The 18,487-nt window shown below is 41.1% G+C and overlaps 1 protein-coding gene across 2 annotated transcripts in view; it reads right to left on the bottom strand.

Annotated features, from left to right (window-relative positions):
* The window catches only part of LOC139157881 (myeloperoxidase-like), a 40,426-nt gene that overhangs the window by 11,745 nt on the left and 10,194 nt on the right, over nt 1–18,487 (bottom strand). The window contains exons 4-9 of one of the 2 annotated variants that reach the window (XM_070735104.1): nt 16,165–16,340; nt 12,936–13,062; nt 8,264–8,393; nt 6,154–6,360; nt 4,839–5,157; nt 1,015–1,175 (exon numbers count right to left, since the gene is read on the bottom strand). In XM_070735104.1, the coding sequence (XP_070591205.1) occupies nt 1,015–1,175; nt 4,839–5,157; nt 6,154–6,360; nt 8,264–8,393; nt 12,936–13,062; nt 16,165–16,340 (1,120 nt within the window). The remainder of the gene's footprint in view (nt 1–1,014; nt 1,176–4,838; nt 5,158–6,153; nt 6,361–8,263; nt 8,394–12,935; nt 13,063–16,164; nt 16,341–18,487) is intronic. The other variant, XM_070735105.1, reaches the window with a different exon arrangement.

Below are 18,487 nucleotides of genomic sequence, written 5' to 3'. Positions count from 1 at the left end.
GTATAACCGAAGAGCAGATGGGCAGGCCCACTTTCACAGATATAGAGAATTGGTTCACTCTCGGCTTATAGAAACATAGAAACATAGAAGACTGACGGCAGAAAAAGACCTCATGGTCCATCTAGTCTGCCCTTATACTATTTCCTGTATTTTATCTTACAATGGATCTATGTTTATCCCAGGCATGTTTAAATTCAGTTACTGTGGATTTACCAACCACATCTGCTGAAAGTTTGTTCCAAGGATCTACTACTCTTTCAGTAAAATAATATTTTCTCATGTTGCTTTTGATCTTTCCCCCAACTAACTTCAGATTGTGTCCCCTTGTTCTTGTGTTCACTTTCCTATTAAAAACACTTCCCTCCTGAACCTTATTTAACCCTTTAACATATTTAAATGTTTCGATCATGTCCCCACTTTTCCTTCTGTCCTCCAGACTATACAGATTGAGTTCATTAAGTCTTTCCTGATTCGTTTTATGCTTAAGACCTTCCACCATTCTTGTAGCCCGTCTTTGGACCCGTTCAATTTTGTCAATATCTTTTTGTAGCTGAGGTCTCCAGAACTGAACACAGTATTCCAAATGTGGTCTCACCAGCGCTCTATATAAGGGGATCACAATCTCCCTCTTCCTGCTTGTTATACCTCTAACTATGCAGCCAAGCATCCTACTTGCTTTTCCTACTGCCCGACCACACTGCTCACCCATTTTGAGACTGTCAGAAATCACTACCCATAAATCCTTCTATTCTGAAGTTTTTGCTAACACAGAACTGCCAATGCTTGGAGTCATCATCACTTCCGGTCTGAACCAGAAGCAACCCACCCTTGGTGAGGACCATGGCTAGCTCAGGAATTCTGGGTATTGAAGTCCACAGGTGACAAAGGGGCCACAGTTCCCCACCCCTGCTCCAGAGGGCTGGTTATCCTGGGCTGCACAAAGTGTGTAAGATACTTAAACAGAATTGTGCCTTCATTTTGTGTAAAAGAGTCTTGGAATTAATCATCCTGCACCTGTATCATCGCTCCCACTATTTTCCGGGCCTCCTGATAGAGTTCTTCTCCAGTCATTTGTGGGTTCAGCCTCTTCAGCTCAGTGGCCAGACGATTGTGCTCCCGCATGAAAAGTGTTTGCAATACAGTCAACCCTGGCATTTCACTAGCTCGATTGTCACCTTGAAAAGTCAGAAGAAGAAAGGATCATTGCCACGGAGATGCCATCAGTCAATCTTTTGTTCCGAAATGAGGTGTTTGAACAAGAAGCAGAAATTTGGGGCTGGGGGTATGTTGCCAAAAAGGATATCTTGTGTAAATCTTCTCTAGCGATAGCTAAGTGAGTGAAGGGAAAGGGTTAATATGTCATGCAAAGAATCTCAGCTATGATGCAGTTTAGAGGAAGTTAATTATAGCTTCTGCAAGAAAATGTGAAACCAAGCTAATTCTCAACAGATCATCCACATGGTCTAGATCAGTGATTCTCAACTCTAGCAACTTTAAACATGTATGAACGTCAACTGTTCGGAAACTTCAGACCGTGCAGAATGCAGCTGCGAGAGCAATCATGAGCTTTCCCAAATATGCCCATGTTACACCAACACTCCGCAGTCTGCATTGGTTGCCGATCAGTTTCCGGTCACAATTCAAAGTGTTGGTTATGACCTATAAAGCCCTTCATGGCACCGGACCAGATTATCTCAGGGACCGCCTTCTGCTGCAGGAATCCCAGCCACCAGTTATGTCCCACAGAGTGGATCTTCTCCGGGTCCCGTCAACTAAACAATGTCGCTTGGCGGGACCTAGGGGAAGAGCCTTTTCTGTGGTGGCCCCGGCCCTCTGGAATCAACTCCCCCCAGAGATTAGAATTGCCCCCACCCTCCTTGCCTTTCGTAAGCTACTTAAAACCCACCTCTGCCATCAGGCATGGGGGAATTGAGATCCTCTTTCCCTCTAGGCCTTTATAATTCTATGCATGGTATGTATGTATGTATGTTTGGTTTTTATATTAATGGGTTTTTAATCGTTTTTAGTTTGGGATTACTATTGTACACTGTTTTATTGTTGCTGTTAGCCGCCCCGAGTCTCTGGAGAGGGGCGGCATACAAATCCAATAAATGAATAAATGAATGAATGAATGAATGAATAAATAAATAAATAAAAAACAAACAAACAAACAAACTCTCAGAACTGACATTCATACATGTTAATGTTGCTAGAGTTGAGAAACACTGATGTAGACTGAGGAGTTCTGAGAGTTGAAATCCACACATCCTAAAGTTGATAAAGATTGAAAAACACTCGTCTAAATGGAAGGAATGAGAATAATCATTCTCTTGGACTATGGCAGAGATGATGCTATTGGCCACACAAAATTAGGACTTCCCTAGGCTCCCTGACTCCATTTTACTATTACATCCCCACTCAGATAGAGAGTGTGAAGAAGATGATGATGATGACAATGTCCATTTAGTTGAGTCTGACTCTTGGTGGCTCTAAGGGCCAGTTCTCTCCACCTCTTCTGATCTTGTCAACGAAGCAGTGGAAGTGATGTGCCGGTGTCTGGAGGCTGTTGGGGCCTGGATGGGTGTCAACAAACTCAAACTCAACCCAGACAAGACGGAGTGGCTGTGGGTCTTGCCTCCCAAGGACAATTCTATCTGTCCGTCCATTACCCTGGGGGGGGGGAATTATTGACCCCCTCAGAGAGGGTCCGCAACTTGGGCGTCCTCCTCGATCCACAGCTCACATTAGAAAAATACCTTTCAGCTGTGGCGAGGGGGGCGTTTGCCCAGGTTCGCCTGGTGCGCCAGTTGCGGCCCTATTTGGACCGGGAGTCATTGCTCACAGTCACTCATGCCCTCATCACCTCGAGGCTCGACTACTGTAACGCTCTCTACATGGGGCTACCTTTGAAAAGTGTTCGGAAACTTCAGATCGTGCAGAATGCAGCTGCGAGAGCAATTATGGGCTTCTCCAAGTATGCCCATATCACTCCAACACTCCGCAGTCTGCATTGGCTGCCGATCAGTTTCCGGTCCCAATTCAAAGTGTTGGTTATGACCTATAAAGCCCTTCATGGCACCGGACCAGAATATCTTCGGGACCGCCTCCTGCCGCACGAATCCCAGCGACCGGTTAGGTCCCACAGAGTTGGCCTTCTCCGGGTCCCGTCGACTAAACAATGTCGTCTGGCGGGACCCAGGGGAAGAGCCTTCTCTGTGGGGGCCCCGACCCTCTGGAACCAGCTCCCCCCTGAGATTAGGATTGCCCCCACCCTCCCTGCCTTTCGTAAACTCCTTAAGACCCACCTTTGCCGTCAGGCATGGGGGAACTAAAACACCTCCCCCTTGCCCATGTTGTTTTGTTGATTGATTGACTGTGTGCCTGTTTTTTATATATACTGCTTTTTTATGAGATTATTAATTTCAATTGGAACTGGATGGGTGGGCATTGGATTTGGTATTGTGTACTGTACTGTTTTTTATTATTGTTGTGAGCCGCCCCGAGTTTGCGGAGAGGGGCGGCATATAAATCCAATAAACCTTAAACCTTAAACCTTAAACCTTAAACCTTGTGCTATTTCTTTGAGTTTTTCTATGCCCTGCCCGGTTTCACCTTTGATGGTGTCCAGCCCCCATTTTCTTTGACAGCCTGGTATCGTTTAACTCAGAGGTCTTCAAACTTGGCAACTTTAAGACTTGTGGACTTGAACTCCCAGAATTCCTCAGTTGAAGTCCACAAGCCTTAAAATTGTCAAGTTTGGGGACTTATTTGGATAGGGAGTCTTTGCTCATGCTCTTATCACCACGAGGTTTGACTACTGCAATGTTCTCTACATGGGGCTACCTTTGAAAAATGTTCTGAAACTTCAAATCATGCAAAATGCAGCCGCGCGAGCGGTTATGGGCCTTCCAAGGTATGCCCATATTTTGTCATCACTCCGCGGACTGCATTGGCTGCCGATCAGCTTCCGGACCCAATTCAAAGTGTTGGTTATGACCTATAAAGCCTTACATGGCATCGGACCAGATTATCTCCGAGACTGCCTTCTGCCACACGAATCACAGCGTCCAGTGGAGTCCTACAGACTTGGTCTTATTAGGGTCCCATTGACCAAACAATGTCGGTTGGCGGGGCCTCGGGGAAGAGCCTTCTCTGTGGGGGGCCCGACCCTCTGGAATCAGCTCTCCCTGGAGATTCGCATTGCCCCCACCCTCCTTGCCTTCTGAAAGAGTTTAAAAATACATCTTTGCCACCAGATCTGGGGACATTAGCTCTTCCCCCTGGCCAACGAATGCCTTTAGTGTGATTTATTGAATGAATGCAAATGAATGTTTTAAAGTTAGAATTTTAAAGAATTTTTTTTAGTATATTAATTGGATAAATTGTATTGTTATGTTTTTTGGTATATGCTGTGAGCCGCCCTGAGTCCTTGGACAGGGGCGTCATACAAATTAAACAAACAAACAAACAAACAAACAAACAAACAAACGAATGAATGAACGAACAAATGAATTAAAAAAATAAAACATAAAAAAATAAAAATAAATAAAATAAAAATAAAAATAAAAATAAAAATAAAATAAAAATAAAAATAAAAATAAAAATAAAAATAAAAAATAAAGAAAAAAATAAATAAAAATAAAAATAAAAATAAAAATAAAAATAAAAATAAAAATAAAAATAAAAATAAAAATAAAAATAAAAATAAAAATAAAAATAAAAATAAAAATAAAAATAAAAATAAAAATAAAAATAAAAAAATAAAAAAAATAAAAATAAAAAAATAAATAAAAATAAAATAAAAAATAAATAAAAAAATAAAAATAAAAATAACTTACCTGCCAAAAAACAGGGGATATTGAGGCTTGTATTTGTTATATTGCAATTCTCCTCAAAACCTTCAGGAACGCCAAAGGGGAGAAAGGCAAGGCCTCGATCAGTGAACCTGTTATTCACCCTCAACAGACCTAGGTCACTTGTGAAATTTCTTAGGTCCATTGACCACTTGTCTTCACTGGCGTACACCATACTGGCATCAACAAATGATGTGAGTGCATTGATTTGGTTGCGAATGGCATAGCCACCGTTGCACGCAGGAGCTGACCGCATAAAGTGAATGCACTCAAACTGCTTTTTTGTAGGATCATTGGGTGGGATCTAGAACGAAAAGATGAAGACGAGTTTAAATTCCCATGTTCCAAAACACACACCATATTTTCATAGTATAAGACGCACCTTAGTTTTTTGGGAGGAAAATAGGGAAAAGAATCTGCTTACCAGATATTCATCTGACTATCATCCTTAGTCTAGTCAGCTTCAGCACATTATTTTATCCCCAAGTTAGGGCTTTAAAAAAATGTATTTAGAGAGAGTAACAATGAAAGAGTTTGCAAGCCAATAAGAGCTGGGAAAATCATTAGCACCTGGTTAGGGCTGGAAAGAAACATTTGGAGCAAGTAGAGCAATGAAAAAAACCCTGCAAAGACTTGGGGCTTGGAAAACTTTCTTCGCAGAGAGTAACAATGAAAGAGCCTGCAAGCAAGTAAGAGCTGGGAACATTGTTAGCACCTGGTTAGGGCTGAAAAGAAACGTATTCAGAGCAAGTTAGAGCAATGAAAAAAACCCTGCAAAGACTTAGGGCTTGGAAAACATTCTTTGCAGAGAATAACAATGAAAGAGTCTGCAAGGTAAGAGCTGGGAAGATCGTTAGCAGCTAGTTAGGTCTTATTCAGAGTATAAGACACACCCAAATTATCAGCCTCTTTTAGGGAGGAAAAAGGTGTGTCTTATACTTTGAAAAATACGGTGTCTCTTTTATTCTGCCAACCAGAGGAATATCAAAAACCCTATTCCATTCCATTCCATTCTATTCTATTCTATTCTATTCTGTAAGAAGCTTCTTCAGTTCTGACTGAAGGGGGGAGAATGGAAAGATTTATATTCCTTGCAATCATCTGGTGGTGAGCACTCTCTCTGAGTTGAGGTCACTTCGAGGTTTATCAGTCAGAACTGAAGAAGCTTCTTGGAGGAGAAGTGAAATATCTTCAAGGAAAAACAAAGTTGCCTTTTGTAGAAGCACTTTTGGGACACTCATCCTGAATATCTCTTGGTAGTTGCTAATGCATGCAAAATTAGATTCAGAATTTCTGATACCTTGATCGGATAACATGGCAGCTCTTTCACACAGCTCTTTAAGCAGTCTATTCCTTTCCTGAAGGTGAGGGTCGTTGTTACATCAGGTCCAAAATCCATATCATGATCGAGAAACTGCCCCCACTGCATAAACAAGACTGAGCGGAAACGATCATTCGTGAGGTTATTGTTAGGAAAGAAGACGATGTCATTGGATACAGCCCGGACCTGTTGCCAAGAAACCATTATCAAGAGTGGCAGAGACAGAAGGAAAGCAAAGGGGTTTATGAAACCGCACCTTGGAAACAACTACAAATTGCTACATGCTAATTTAGGAGAAAGAAGATAAAGATATACTTGCACAAACTGCCAATGAAATCATTGGGAACAGCGGTTCTCATCCTGTGGTCCACGGACCTCTGTGGGGTCGCGAGCTCATCCATGAAGGCTTGAAGAGATGTTTTGATTTAAATATTGAGGGTCCGTGGCCACAAAAGGTATTTAAAAGGAAGCAAAGTTTGAGATTGAGAACCGCTGCTCTAGGAGTGTCCTTCTTAATGAAACAGGAGAGAAGAATAACTTCAAAAGATCTTCAGGCAGAAGAATTAAATATAAATGAATATAATTAAATATAAATTAAATATAAATATAAATAATTAAATATAAACTTCATTAAAAGCAATTAACTCAAACAATTAACTAAAGGCTTTATCTAATTATCTGTTATCTAACTTTATTTTATTTTATATTTCATTTCATTTTATTTATTTTTATATCAAATATATTATGTGCCAGTGGTGAAATCCAATTACCTTCCCTACCAGTTCAGAAACGTGCCCTTCTAAACTGGTCATGCAAACTGTTTTACCCTCTGCGCACACGCAAAAGGCTTTGCGCATTTGCAAAAACAAGGAAATGGTGACATCTGGGAGAGTGGGAGAAGCCTTGTGATACTGCCGCCACTGGTTCTCCAAACCACAGGCAGCCGGCACTACTGGTACCCCCAAAACTGGGGCGTACTGGTAGCATTTCACCACTGTTATGTGCTAATTATTAATTGTAAGGTTGATATTTTATTTTAGCCAAAAGTTTGTATAGGGATTCTCTGATTTTATGATTTTGAAAATAGGAGTGTTTTTTGTGTTTCTTGTCCCATAGGAACCCATGCCATCCAACCTGTAGATCATGTCCCTCGAGCGTTAGTATTCTTTTATTACTAAGTTGTATCCAATCTATTGTCCATTGCAATGCAGCTAATTGGTAGTACAATTCCAGATCAGGGAGTCCAAAGCCCTCTTGTTTTCTATTATCTTGCAAGTATTTTAGTTTAATTCTTGGTTTTTTCCCCCTACTCAAATAAACTTCAATATCATTCTATTTAAAATTTCAAAATCTAATTTAATCGGAATGGTTTGGAACAAGTATATTAATTTTGGTAATATAGACATCTTAATGCTGGCAATTCTCCCTATCAACGAAATGGGTAATTTGTTCCATTTTTCCGAATCTTTTTAATTTGTTTATTTATTTCTATAAAATTATCTTTCTTAATTGTTGTACATTTATTATTTATTGGATTTGTATTCTGCCCCTCTCTGTAGATATAAATGATATACATGACACTGTGTCTCCCTCTTAATTGATCTTGTCTTTGAAATATAATAAATAGACCAAAGGTCTAAGTTGTGATGGTGATTTTGTTCAGGGCTGCTTAGCAAGTTGGGAGCCCAATGTGTACCATAGTAGTTTGCTTACTTGATATATTTATGTTATATCTTCAAAGTTCATTTAAACAAGTCAGGATTTGACCACAACGAAGTCTCTATCTTTTCATTTGCAAAATTTTAAGACACGATTGACAGTTTCATGAATCTGTCATGAAACTCTATTCCTGTTTTCGAGTGCTGTAACTAGTGTACAAAAGCACCAGTTCATTTATAGGCCTTAAACCTTACCTGCATCATTTCTGCTCTGGCAGACATTACTCATTAATTACATCTATAATTCCCTTGCCTCAACTCTTGGTTTCTCTCCTCCCTTCCAATTGCCTTTCTCCCTTAAAATCCTGGCTCCTTTCCTCTGTTCAAACTGAGCATACTGGGATGAGAGAGAAATAGGAACTAGATCTTACTAAGGGCAGTGGAAATCCCAAATACTTCTTCGTTTCCGTCCAGCCCCGTGGGAGAGAGATGCCATCTTCATATTCTTGAGGCAGCCACCTGACATAGGGGCGGTTGCTAGCTCCCAAAGTAGGAATTCTCCTGCAATAGTTCATGAAACCCAAAAGTTCATTTAGAAGAGAGTTTTGAAAAGCAGTAAGACTTGTTTTACACACAATGCTAACCCTTAAAATCCAACAATAAATCACAATTGCATTCACACATGTTGTGGCAAATACATCTTCCATATTCTGATTAAATGTTGAGGTTTATTAATATTAACATAAGACGGAGTGGCTGTGGGTTTTGCCTCCCAAGGACAATTCCATCTGTCCGTCCATTACCCTGGGGGGGATTATTGACCCCCTCAGAGAGGGTCCGCAACTTGGGCGTCATCCTTGATCCACAGCTCACATTAGAGAACCATCTTTCAGCTGTGGCGAGGGGGGCGTTTGCCCAGGTTCGCCTGGTGCACCAGTTGCGGCCCTATTTGGACCGGGACTCACTGCTCACAGTCACTCATGCCCTCCTCACCTCGAGGTTCGACTACTGTAATGCTCTCTACACGGGGCTACCTTTGAAAAGTGTTCGGAAACTTCAGATCGTGCAGAATGCAGCTGCGAGAGCAGTCATGGGCTTACCTAGGTATGCCCATGTTTCACCATCACTCCGCAGTCTGCATTGGCTGCCGATCAATTTCCGGTCACAATTCAAAGTGTTGGTTATGACCTTTAAAGCCCTTCATGGCACTGGACCAGAATATCTCCGAGACCGCCTCCTGCCGCACGAATCCCAGCGACCGATTAGGTCCCACAGAGTGGGCCTTCTCCGGGTCCCATCAACTAAACAATGTCAGTTGGCGGGCCCCAGGGAAGAGCTTTCTCTGTGGCGGCACCGACTCTCTGGAACCAACTCCCCCCAGAGATTAGAACTGCCCCTACTCTTCCTGCCTTCCGTAAACTCCTTAAAACCCACCTTTGCCATCAGGCATGGGGGAATTGAAACACCTCCCCCGGGCATGTTCAATTTATATATGGTATGCTTGTGTGTGTGTCTGTTAGTATATGGGGCTCTTTTAAATCTTAAATATTTTAAAGTTATTTGGATTATTTATGATTTGTTCTATCGTGTTGTGAGCCGCCCCGAGTCTTCGGAGAGGGGCGGCATACAAATCCAAATAATAAATAATAAATAAATAAATAAATTATTGATATTTATGAATTGGCTGATTGGCTGTATTTAGTTGTAATTTTAAATTGATTAGATTTGTTGCTGTATTGTTTACATTGTATCCTGTGAGTCTTTGGAGAAGGGCAGCATACAAATCTAATAAATAAATAATAAAATAATAATAATAATTAGGTATTAGAAATGCAGAGGCCTATAAATGGGACCTGCAATAGATCATTTTAATATGAAATGGTTCTGGTTTTTAATGCCTTTCTTTTTCAACTCCTTTTCTCAAAACAATGCAACAGAGCACTGCAAGTCACAAGGACAGTTTTTCCCCCAAATGCCATCACTCTGCTAAAAAAATAATTTATTTATTTCATTTATTTATTTATTAGATTTGTATGCCGCCCCTCTCCGTAGACTCGGGGCGGCTAACAACAATAATAAAACAGCGTATGACAAATCTAATATTTAAAATATCTAAAAACCCTTATTAAAAGCCAAACATGCACACAAACATACCATGCATAAATTGTATAGGCCTGGGGGGAAAGGAATATCTCAATTCCCCCATGCCTGACGACAGAGGTGGGTTCTAAGGAGCTTACGAAAGGCGAGTAGGGTGGGGGCAGTTCTGATCTCTGGGGGGAGCTGATTCCAGAGGGTCGTGGCCGCCACAGAGAAGGCTCTTCCCCTGGGTCCCGCCAGACGACATTGTTTAGTCGACGGGACCCGGAGAAGGCCAACTCTGTGGGACCTAACCGGTCGCTGGGATTTGTGCGGCAGAAGGCGGTCCCGGAGATATTCTGGTCCGATGCCATGAAGGGCTTTATAGGTCATAACCAACATTTTGAATTGTGACTGGAAACTGATCGGCAACCAATGCAGATTCACCACTGTCAATCTATTCACTAAGTCACTTTTTTCAGGGCCATTGTAACTTTGAACAGACACTAAACAAACTGTTGTAAGTTGAGGACTTCCTGTATTTGGATTCTCATGCGTTGAATTACTAACTGAGATAGGAAAGATGCTGGGGTAACCAGCTTCTTCCTGAGAATAGCGTACTAGCAGACTTCTGGGCAATGGGCATGTTTCGGCTGTGGCGAGGAGGTCATTCACCCATGTCCACTGGTGCACCAGTTGTGGCCCTATTTGGACAGGGAGGCTTTGCTCAAAGTCACTCATGCTCTTATCACCTCGACCACTGCAATGCTCTCTACATGGGGCTACTTCTGAAGAGTGTTTGGAAACTGCAAATTGTGCAGAACGCAGCCCCACAAGCAGTCATGTACATATCTCTCCAACACTCTGCAGATTTCATTGGCTGCCGATCAGTTTCCGGTCACAATTCAAAGTGTTAGTTATGACCTTAGTTATTTTAATATTAGATTTGTTATTGTTGTTAGCTGCCCCGAGTCTACGGAGAGGGGTGGCATACAAATCTAATAGATAGATAGATAGATAGATAGATAGATAGATAGATAGATAGATAGATAGATAGATAGACAGACAGACAGACAGACAGACAGACAGACAGACAGACAGACAGACAGACAGACAGACAGACAGACAGACAGACCTACATGGCATCGGACCAGAATACCTACAGGACTGCCTCTGCCGCATGAATCTCAGCGACCGGTTAAGTCCCACAGAGTTGGCCTTCTCCAGGTCCTGTCAAATAGACAATGCTGATTGGCGGGGCCTAGGGGAAGAGCCTTCTCTGTGGGGGTCCCAGCCCTCTGGAATCAACTCCCCCCAAGACCCGTATTACTCCCACCCTCCTTGCATTCCATAACTGTCTCAAGACTCACTTATGTCTCCAGGCCTGGGGCCATCAGATTCTTGCCCCCTGGCCGATAAATGGTCTGAGAGAAACTGATTGAATGAGAATGACTGGGGGTTTTAGGGTTTTTAGATTTAGATTATATAATTAATTAATTATTATTGTTATTATTATTAATAATAACAATAATAACAATAACAATACATCATGCAGTCCTAGGTGCTTGGGAAGTGCCCGACTGGTGATGAAATACGAAATCCAGCAAAGTGATCTCGTTTGCTGTGTTGTACTGACACAATAATAATAATAATAATAATAATAATAATAATAATAATAATAACAAGAAGAAGAAGAAGAAGAAGAAGAAGAAGAAGAAGAAGAAGAAGAAGAAGAAGAAGAAGAAGAAGAAAGAAGAAGTCTTCGGAGAGGGGCGGCATACAAATCTAATAAATTGAATTGAATTGAATTGAATAATAATAATAATAATAATAATAATAATAATAATAATAATAATAATAATTTATTAGATTTGTATGCCGACCCTCTCCAGAGACCCGGAGTGGCTCACAACAGTGATAAAGAATGTAACAAATCCAATACTTAAAAAAGACATTTAAAACTCATATCATTAAAATAATCAAACAACCCAGTCATACCATACATAAAACATATTAGCCGGTGGATATCTCATTTGAGTCCAATTAATTGGACCCGAAATGTTATGTATTGTTTTATTATATTTTGTGAGCCGCCCTGAGTCCTTAGAGAGGGGTGGCATAAAAGTCAAATGAATGAATGAATGAATGAATGAATGAATGAATGAATGTGACTTGGCTCTCACTCCTGTGACCCAGGAAGCTTTTAAAGCCACTTATGACCAATTAGATTAGATTTAGATTAGATTTATTGGATTTATATGCCACCCCTCTCCGTAGACCAATGCTTGGTCAATGGTCAGAAACTGATTCTACATTTTTCTGGCCATTTTGAGATGAGTAACGGATCAAAACCAATGCACATCTTAAATTAAATATCACAGGTTTTTTTTAAAGAAACCCAAAATAGTTATTTAAAAAAAACTTAAAATATGACCCTCTTCACTTAGCAGCCATTAGCAATTAAAAACAATTAGACTAGGGCCATGATGGCAACCTATGGTAGGGATGCCACAGGTGGCACGCAAAGCCATACCTGAGGGCACATGAGACTTTGCCCTATGTCAACTCCAGTGTACATATGTGTGTGGGCCAGTTGATTTTTGGCCCTCTGGAGGGTGGAGGGAGGCCGTTTTCACCCTCCCCAGGCTTCAGGAAAGCCTCTGGAGCCTGCGGATGGCCAAAAATGGCCCAACAGGCCAACTAGAACTTCCAGTTGGCCTATTGGGCTGTTTTTTGCCATCCACAGGCTGCGGAGGCTTTTCTGAAGCCTGGGGAAGGTAACAAACTGTCCAATGGACCTACCGGAAGTCTGGAGGGTTCAGTGAGGCCTGTGCTCATTCACTGGAGGGGGGGTTGTGCATGCATGTATGGGTGGGAGGGCATTGCATTATGAGTGCGGGCACACATGTACGCACTATTGCCCATGCACACAATCTTTTGGCACATGAGCAAAAAAAGGTTCGCCATCACTGGACTAGAGTCTTGGCTACCAAAACATGGTCCTTTTATATTCTAGAATCATACAGGTTATTGCATTCGCCTGTAATGGTCCGGTAAGGGCTCGTCTCATCACACTCCTTTGCACAGAAGTCTTGGGAAGCACATCCGGTTGCCTTGTAGATAGTTTGTATCTGGGAAGGGGAGAGCACATCTGTAGGAAAACACAGGGATTTAGACTTCAGGGCGACAAAAATAACAGAAGAATGCAAGACTAGAACTCCTGAATTATGCTTTACAAACCAAAAAGCAGGATTTATGCTCTTATAGGGTTTGATAAAGAACTATAAAAGTAATAATAATAATAATAATAATAATAATAATAATAATAATAATAATAACAACAACATTTATTAGATTTGTATGCCGCCCCTCTCCGTAGACTCGGGGCGGCTTACAGCAATGATAAAAACATTAAATATGTTAAAGGGTTAAATAGGGTTCAGGAGGGAAGTGTTTTTAACAGGAAAGTGAACACAAGAACAAGGGGACACAATCTGAAGTTAGTTGGGGGAAAGATCAAAGGCAACTTGAGAAAATATTATTTTACTGAAAGAGTAGTAGATCCTTGGAACAAACTTCCAGCAGACGTGGTTGGGAAATCCACAGTAACTGAATTTAAACATGCCTGGGATAAACATATATCCATTGCAAGATAAAATACAGGAAATAGTAAAAGGGCAGACTAGATGGACCATGAGGTCTTTTTCTGCCGTCAGTCTTCTATGTTTCTATACTGTATAATGAGAAATCTAATAGTTAGAATCGGAAATAACAATAGTAATAACAAAAACAACAAAACAGCAAAACAGCAAAACAGCAAAACAGCAAAACAGCAAAACAGCAAAACAGCAAAACAGCAAAACAGCAAAACAGCAAAACAGCAAAACAGCAAAACAGCAAAACAAAAAAAACAAACAAAAAAACAAAAACAAAAACAAAAACAACAACAATAATAATAATAATAATAATAATAATAATAATGAATAATGTATTAAACTTGTATGCTGCCCCTCTCCGAAGACTCGGGGCAGCTCACAACAGCAATAAAACAGTACAGTACAAATCTAATAGTTAAAACTATGACAAAAAACGTGCTATCTTAAAAAATAATCAATACTATACAATCACAACCACACATAACTCTTAATGGTCAGAGAAGGGGATACATTAATTGTCCCATGCCTGGTGACATAGATAGGTCTTCAAGGTCTTGCAGAAGGCGAGGAGGGTGGGGGCAGTTCGAATCTCCGGGGGGAGTTGATTCCAGAGGGCTGGGGCCACCACAGAGAAGGCTCTTCCCCTAGGCCCCGCCAGACGACATTGTTTAGTCGATGGGACCCGGAGAAGGCCAACTCTGTGGGATCTAATCCGCTGCTGGGATTATATTGATATAATTGTAGGTATATCAGCATTAACGTTTCTTTCTGCCATGCCTTACAAATATTTATTGTTTATTTTTTGTTTATATTTCCTATTTCTAAACTGCCCATCTCCTTCAAAGGGAGCTCTGGGTAGTGTTTTAATACAGTCTCATGCATTATTATGCAGCTGAATCTGTTTAGCACGTCATAAAAAATATTGAAAATAATGAAGAAAACAAATCTTCCTGTTGCATAGGACGGGATTTGAGGGGAGGGTGGAACAATGAAAAGCATTCTCTGAAAAGATTTCCCATAAAATTGTCATGAAGACAAAATGCTTCCATATAAAATATTAGTTTCTTACCAACACTCATTATCCATGTCTCTGTTAGTTGCCCCACCCAACCATCAACTGACATCTAACATTAAAAGTTTACATTCTTAGATTTTTTTTAAAAAAAACCTTCTTTTGTTTCCTCTTTGAAAATAAATGGACAAGAAAAATACATGAACTCTGTGGTCAAAATGAATGGTTAAATCTGCCAATTCAGTTTTTTTCTCAGTTCCTCATATTTCATTCATCTTAGGTTTCTACAAATTTGAGTTAAAAAAAAAGATTAGATTACAGGCATCTTTTAAAGGATATTTGCACATTTTTCCAAACCGTACAGTCCTTGTCTACAATTTTGACAAATACACATTGTTTTTGCAAAGCTTCTCCTAATAAATCTGCATCAACCTTTTCAGGAACGGGTACTTCCCTTCATATAGGTTTGTTTTCCCACTAGGGAAACTGCATTGCAAGAAATAGAGAAGGGCAAAGATTAAAACACAACCTACTTTCTGTGAGAAGTCAAAGCACGAGACTACAGGTTAGAAACATAGAAACATAGAAGACTGATGGCAGAAAAAGACCTCATGGTCCATCTAGTCTGCCCTTATACTATTTTCTGTATTTTATCTTAGGATGGATATATGTTTATCCCAGGCATGTTTAAATTCAGTGACTGTGGATTTACCAACCACGTCTGCTGGAAGTTTGTTCCAAGGATCTACTACTCTTTCAGTAAAATAATATTTTCTCATGTTGCTTTTGATCTTTCCCCCAACTAACTTCAGATTGTGTCCCCTTGTTCTTGTGTTCACTTTCCTATTAAAAACACTTCCGTCCTGGACCTTATTTAACCCTTTAACATATTTAAATGTTTCGATCATGTCCCGCCTTTCCCTTCTGTCTTCCAGACTATACAGATTGAGTTCATTAAGTCTTTCCTGATAAGTTTTAGGCTTAAGAACTTCCACCATTTTTGTAGCCCGTCTTTGGACCCGTTCAATTTTATCAATATCTTTTTGTAGCTGAGGTCTCCAGAACTGAACACAGTATTCCAAATGTGGTCTCACCAGCGCTCTATACAGCGGTATCACAACCTCCTTCTTCCTGCTTGTTATACCTCTAGCTATGCAGCCAAGCATTCTACTCACTTTCCCTACCGTCTGACTGCACTGTTCACCCATTTTGAGACTGTCGGAAATCACGACCCCACAATCCTTCTCTTCTGAAGTTTTTGCTAGCACAGAACTGCCAATACAATATTCAGATTAAGGATTCCTTTAAAAATATTTGGATTTCACCACTGTTACCTAGCAGTTTGAAAGCATGCAAATGCAAGTAGATTAATAGGTATCACTTTGGTGGGAAGGTAACAGCATTTTGTCCACTTTTGGTGTATAGCCCTGCTGGCCACATGATCATAGAAAATGCCTTCAGACTATGCTGCCTCCCTTGGCCAAGAAACGGAGATGAGTACTGTGCCTTAGAGTTGAACACAACTGGCAAGGAAAACTTTGCCTTTACTTTTGGTTAGTGTATTAGTTCCAAGTATGCAAAATACCTGTGATGTTGAATTCCTGAGGAAATACATCCTGCAGCTTCTCTTTCAAGAGGTCCAAGGTCACCACCATATAATGAGCAGCTTTCACATGCAATCGAGTTTTTCCTACAGGTTGTTTGAAAGACACGAGGAGCTCTGATGGGCGTATTGTTTTTTTCTTTAACTTTTCTGCTAACCTGGTGAATCAGAAAATACCTCTATCAAGACTGCAGAATAAAAAAATTTCCACCCGCAAGATATGTATTAAAATGACCACGCCAAGGATGCTAACTTGAGAGGCAGGAACTGTTTTGTATTATCTAATGGAATCTAGGGATGAACCAGGGCTCCATAATCCTAATCTAACACAGTACTTCACATTTCTTCATGTTTGCTGCATCACCACACTTGAAATCTACCTAGCAGCTAAGAGCTATTTTCCTATTGGTTGTCTGTTGGCAGCTCAGCTGGTGGGAAAATTACAGCCCCGCTATTGGCTATCATTTTTGACAGCCATCATATAAATAGCAGCCTGACAGAGAGATGCCTGTGCCAGTTACTGCTTTATCCTGTTGACAGATGTTCTTAAAAAGGGGTTTCATTATAATCACTGTCTTGTCTCAGATCCTGACAATCATTCTACCCAAGTTAGAACGCTGGTGATGGGGGTGAGATACTGAGGAGACAGTTTGAACAGGTCACTTGAAGAGAGCTGACTTTTCCTGCCTTATTCAAGGTGAATGTCTTCACAACAGTTAAGCTAAATATTCCTTAATTTTCCATCCTTTTAAGGATGTCTTCCCCTGCATCATTCACCCATTTTCCAACTGGCAAGTGAAACCTGAGATGCATACCTGGATTCCTTTGAATGTTTCCCCCAAGTGAACAAAAAGTGTGCCCATTTCCTCACTTCTTGTGGCCCACAAATTTTTGCCACAGCCAGAACATTGGTGACCCTGCAGCCCAGGTATACAGTGCCATGGGACACATTGCTGAGGAAACTGAAGGACCATTATTCTCCAGATCCTTCCTATATTTCCCAGCGCTTTGCATTCTGGAAGAAACTTCAACGTGAGGGAGAAACCATAAACCAATATGTGCCTTCCCTCAGGAAAGCTGCAACCCATTGAGTTCCATGATATGTGGACTCCCTACTAGAACAGCTGGTGCGAGGCATGAGGAACTTGCGACTGCAACATCGGCTCATGGCCAGAAAAGACCTCACCCTGCACACTGCCATTGATGAGGCATGTGCTTCTGAGATGTACAAGAGATCAATGGCTGAAATGCACCATACCCTGTCAACGGTCATCCCAGACAGAACCCTGGCTGTTCACCATGACAATGTCATGTCCAAGGACCAAACTGACAATGTGGACAAAGTCAACTGCCTCAAGTCGCAGAGAGACAAACAGACTGACCACAAGCCATTCCAAATACTTCGCCGAAGCTGAGGTGAAAATCACCTCAGGTCTGTTTGCCGTTCAGAACTGCCATATGCTGCCAATGAGAAAAGCCTAGAGAAAAGGAGGGCCAGAGCGGACATGATAGCAGTCTACAGGTATACGAGGGGTTGCCACAGAGAGGAGGGGATCACTTTATTCTCCAGGGCACCGGAGGGCCGGACGAGGAACAACGGCTGGAAGCTGACCAAGGAGAGATTCAACCTGGGAATAAGGAAGAACTTCCTGACGGTCAGAACGATCAACCAGGGGAACAACCTACCAGCGGATGTTGTGAACTCCAATACTCTGGACATTTTAAAGAGGAAATTGGACTGCCATTTGGCTGGGATGCTATAGGGTTCCTGCTTAGGCAGGGGGTTGGACTTGATGACCTGCCTTCCAACTCTAACAATAAATAGCTAGCTAGCTAGATAGCTAGCTAGATAGCTAGCTAGCTAGATAGATAGCTAGCTAGCTAGCTAGCTAGCTAGCTAGCTAGCTAGCTAGCTAGCTAGCTAGCTAGATAGATAGATAGATAGATAGATAGATGAATAAATAAATAAATAAATAAATAAATAAATAAATAAATAAATAAAATAAAATAAATGCAGTTAAAAAGGATACTTGTCCAGGGTCTGTCAATCAGTCGCACCACAAGACACTCACCTATTCAGGAGACCCAATCTCAAAAGCAACTTTACCAAATTCAGAGTAGACTGTTTTAGCATCTCCAGAGACAACAACAACCCTGCAGTGTCCATCAGACTCCAGCAAGATAATTTTTTCTCACTGTGCTGCTTGAGGGTTCATCCTGTAAAATGGAACTGGATCCCTCTAAGTCCATCATAGCCTGGTCCACCTTAAAACCGTACAACCAGAATTAAACCAAACAAACCTTT

This window comes from Erythrolamprus reginae, chromosome 1 (genome assembly GCF_031021105.1).
Source record: "Erythrolamprus reginae isolate rEryReg1 chromosome 1, rEryReg1.hap1, whole genome shotgun sequence".
NCBI classification, from domain to species: Eukaryota; Metazoa; Chordata; class Lepidosauria; order Squamata; family Dipsadidae; genus Erythrolamprus; species Erythrolamprus reginae.
Note: the sequence above shows the minus strand (reverse complement) of the source record. Positions and strands in the feature narration are given on the sequence as shown.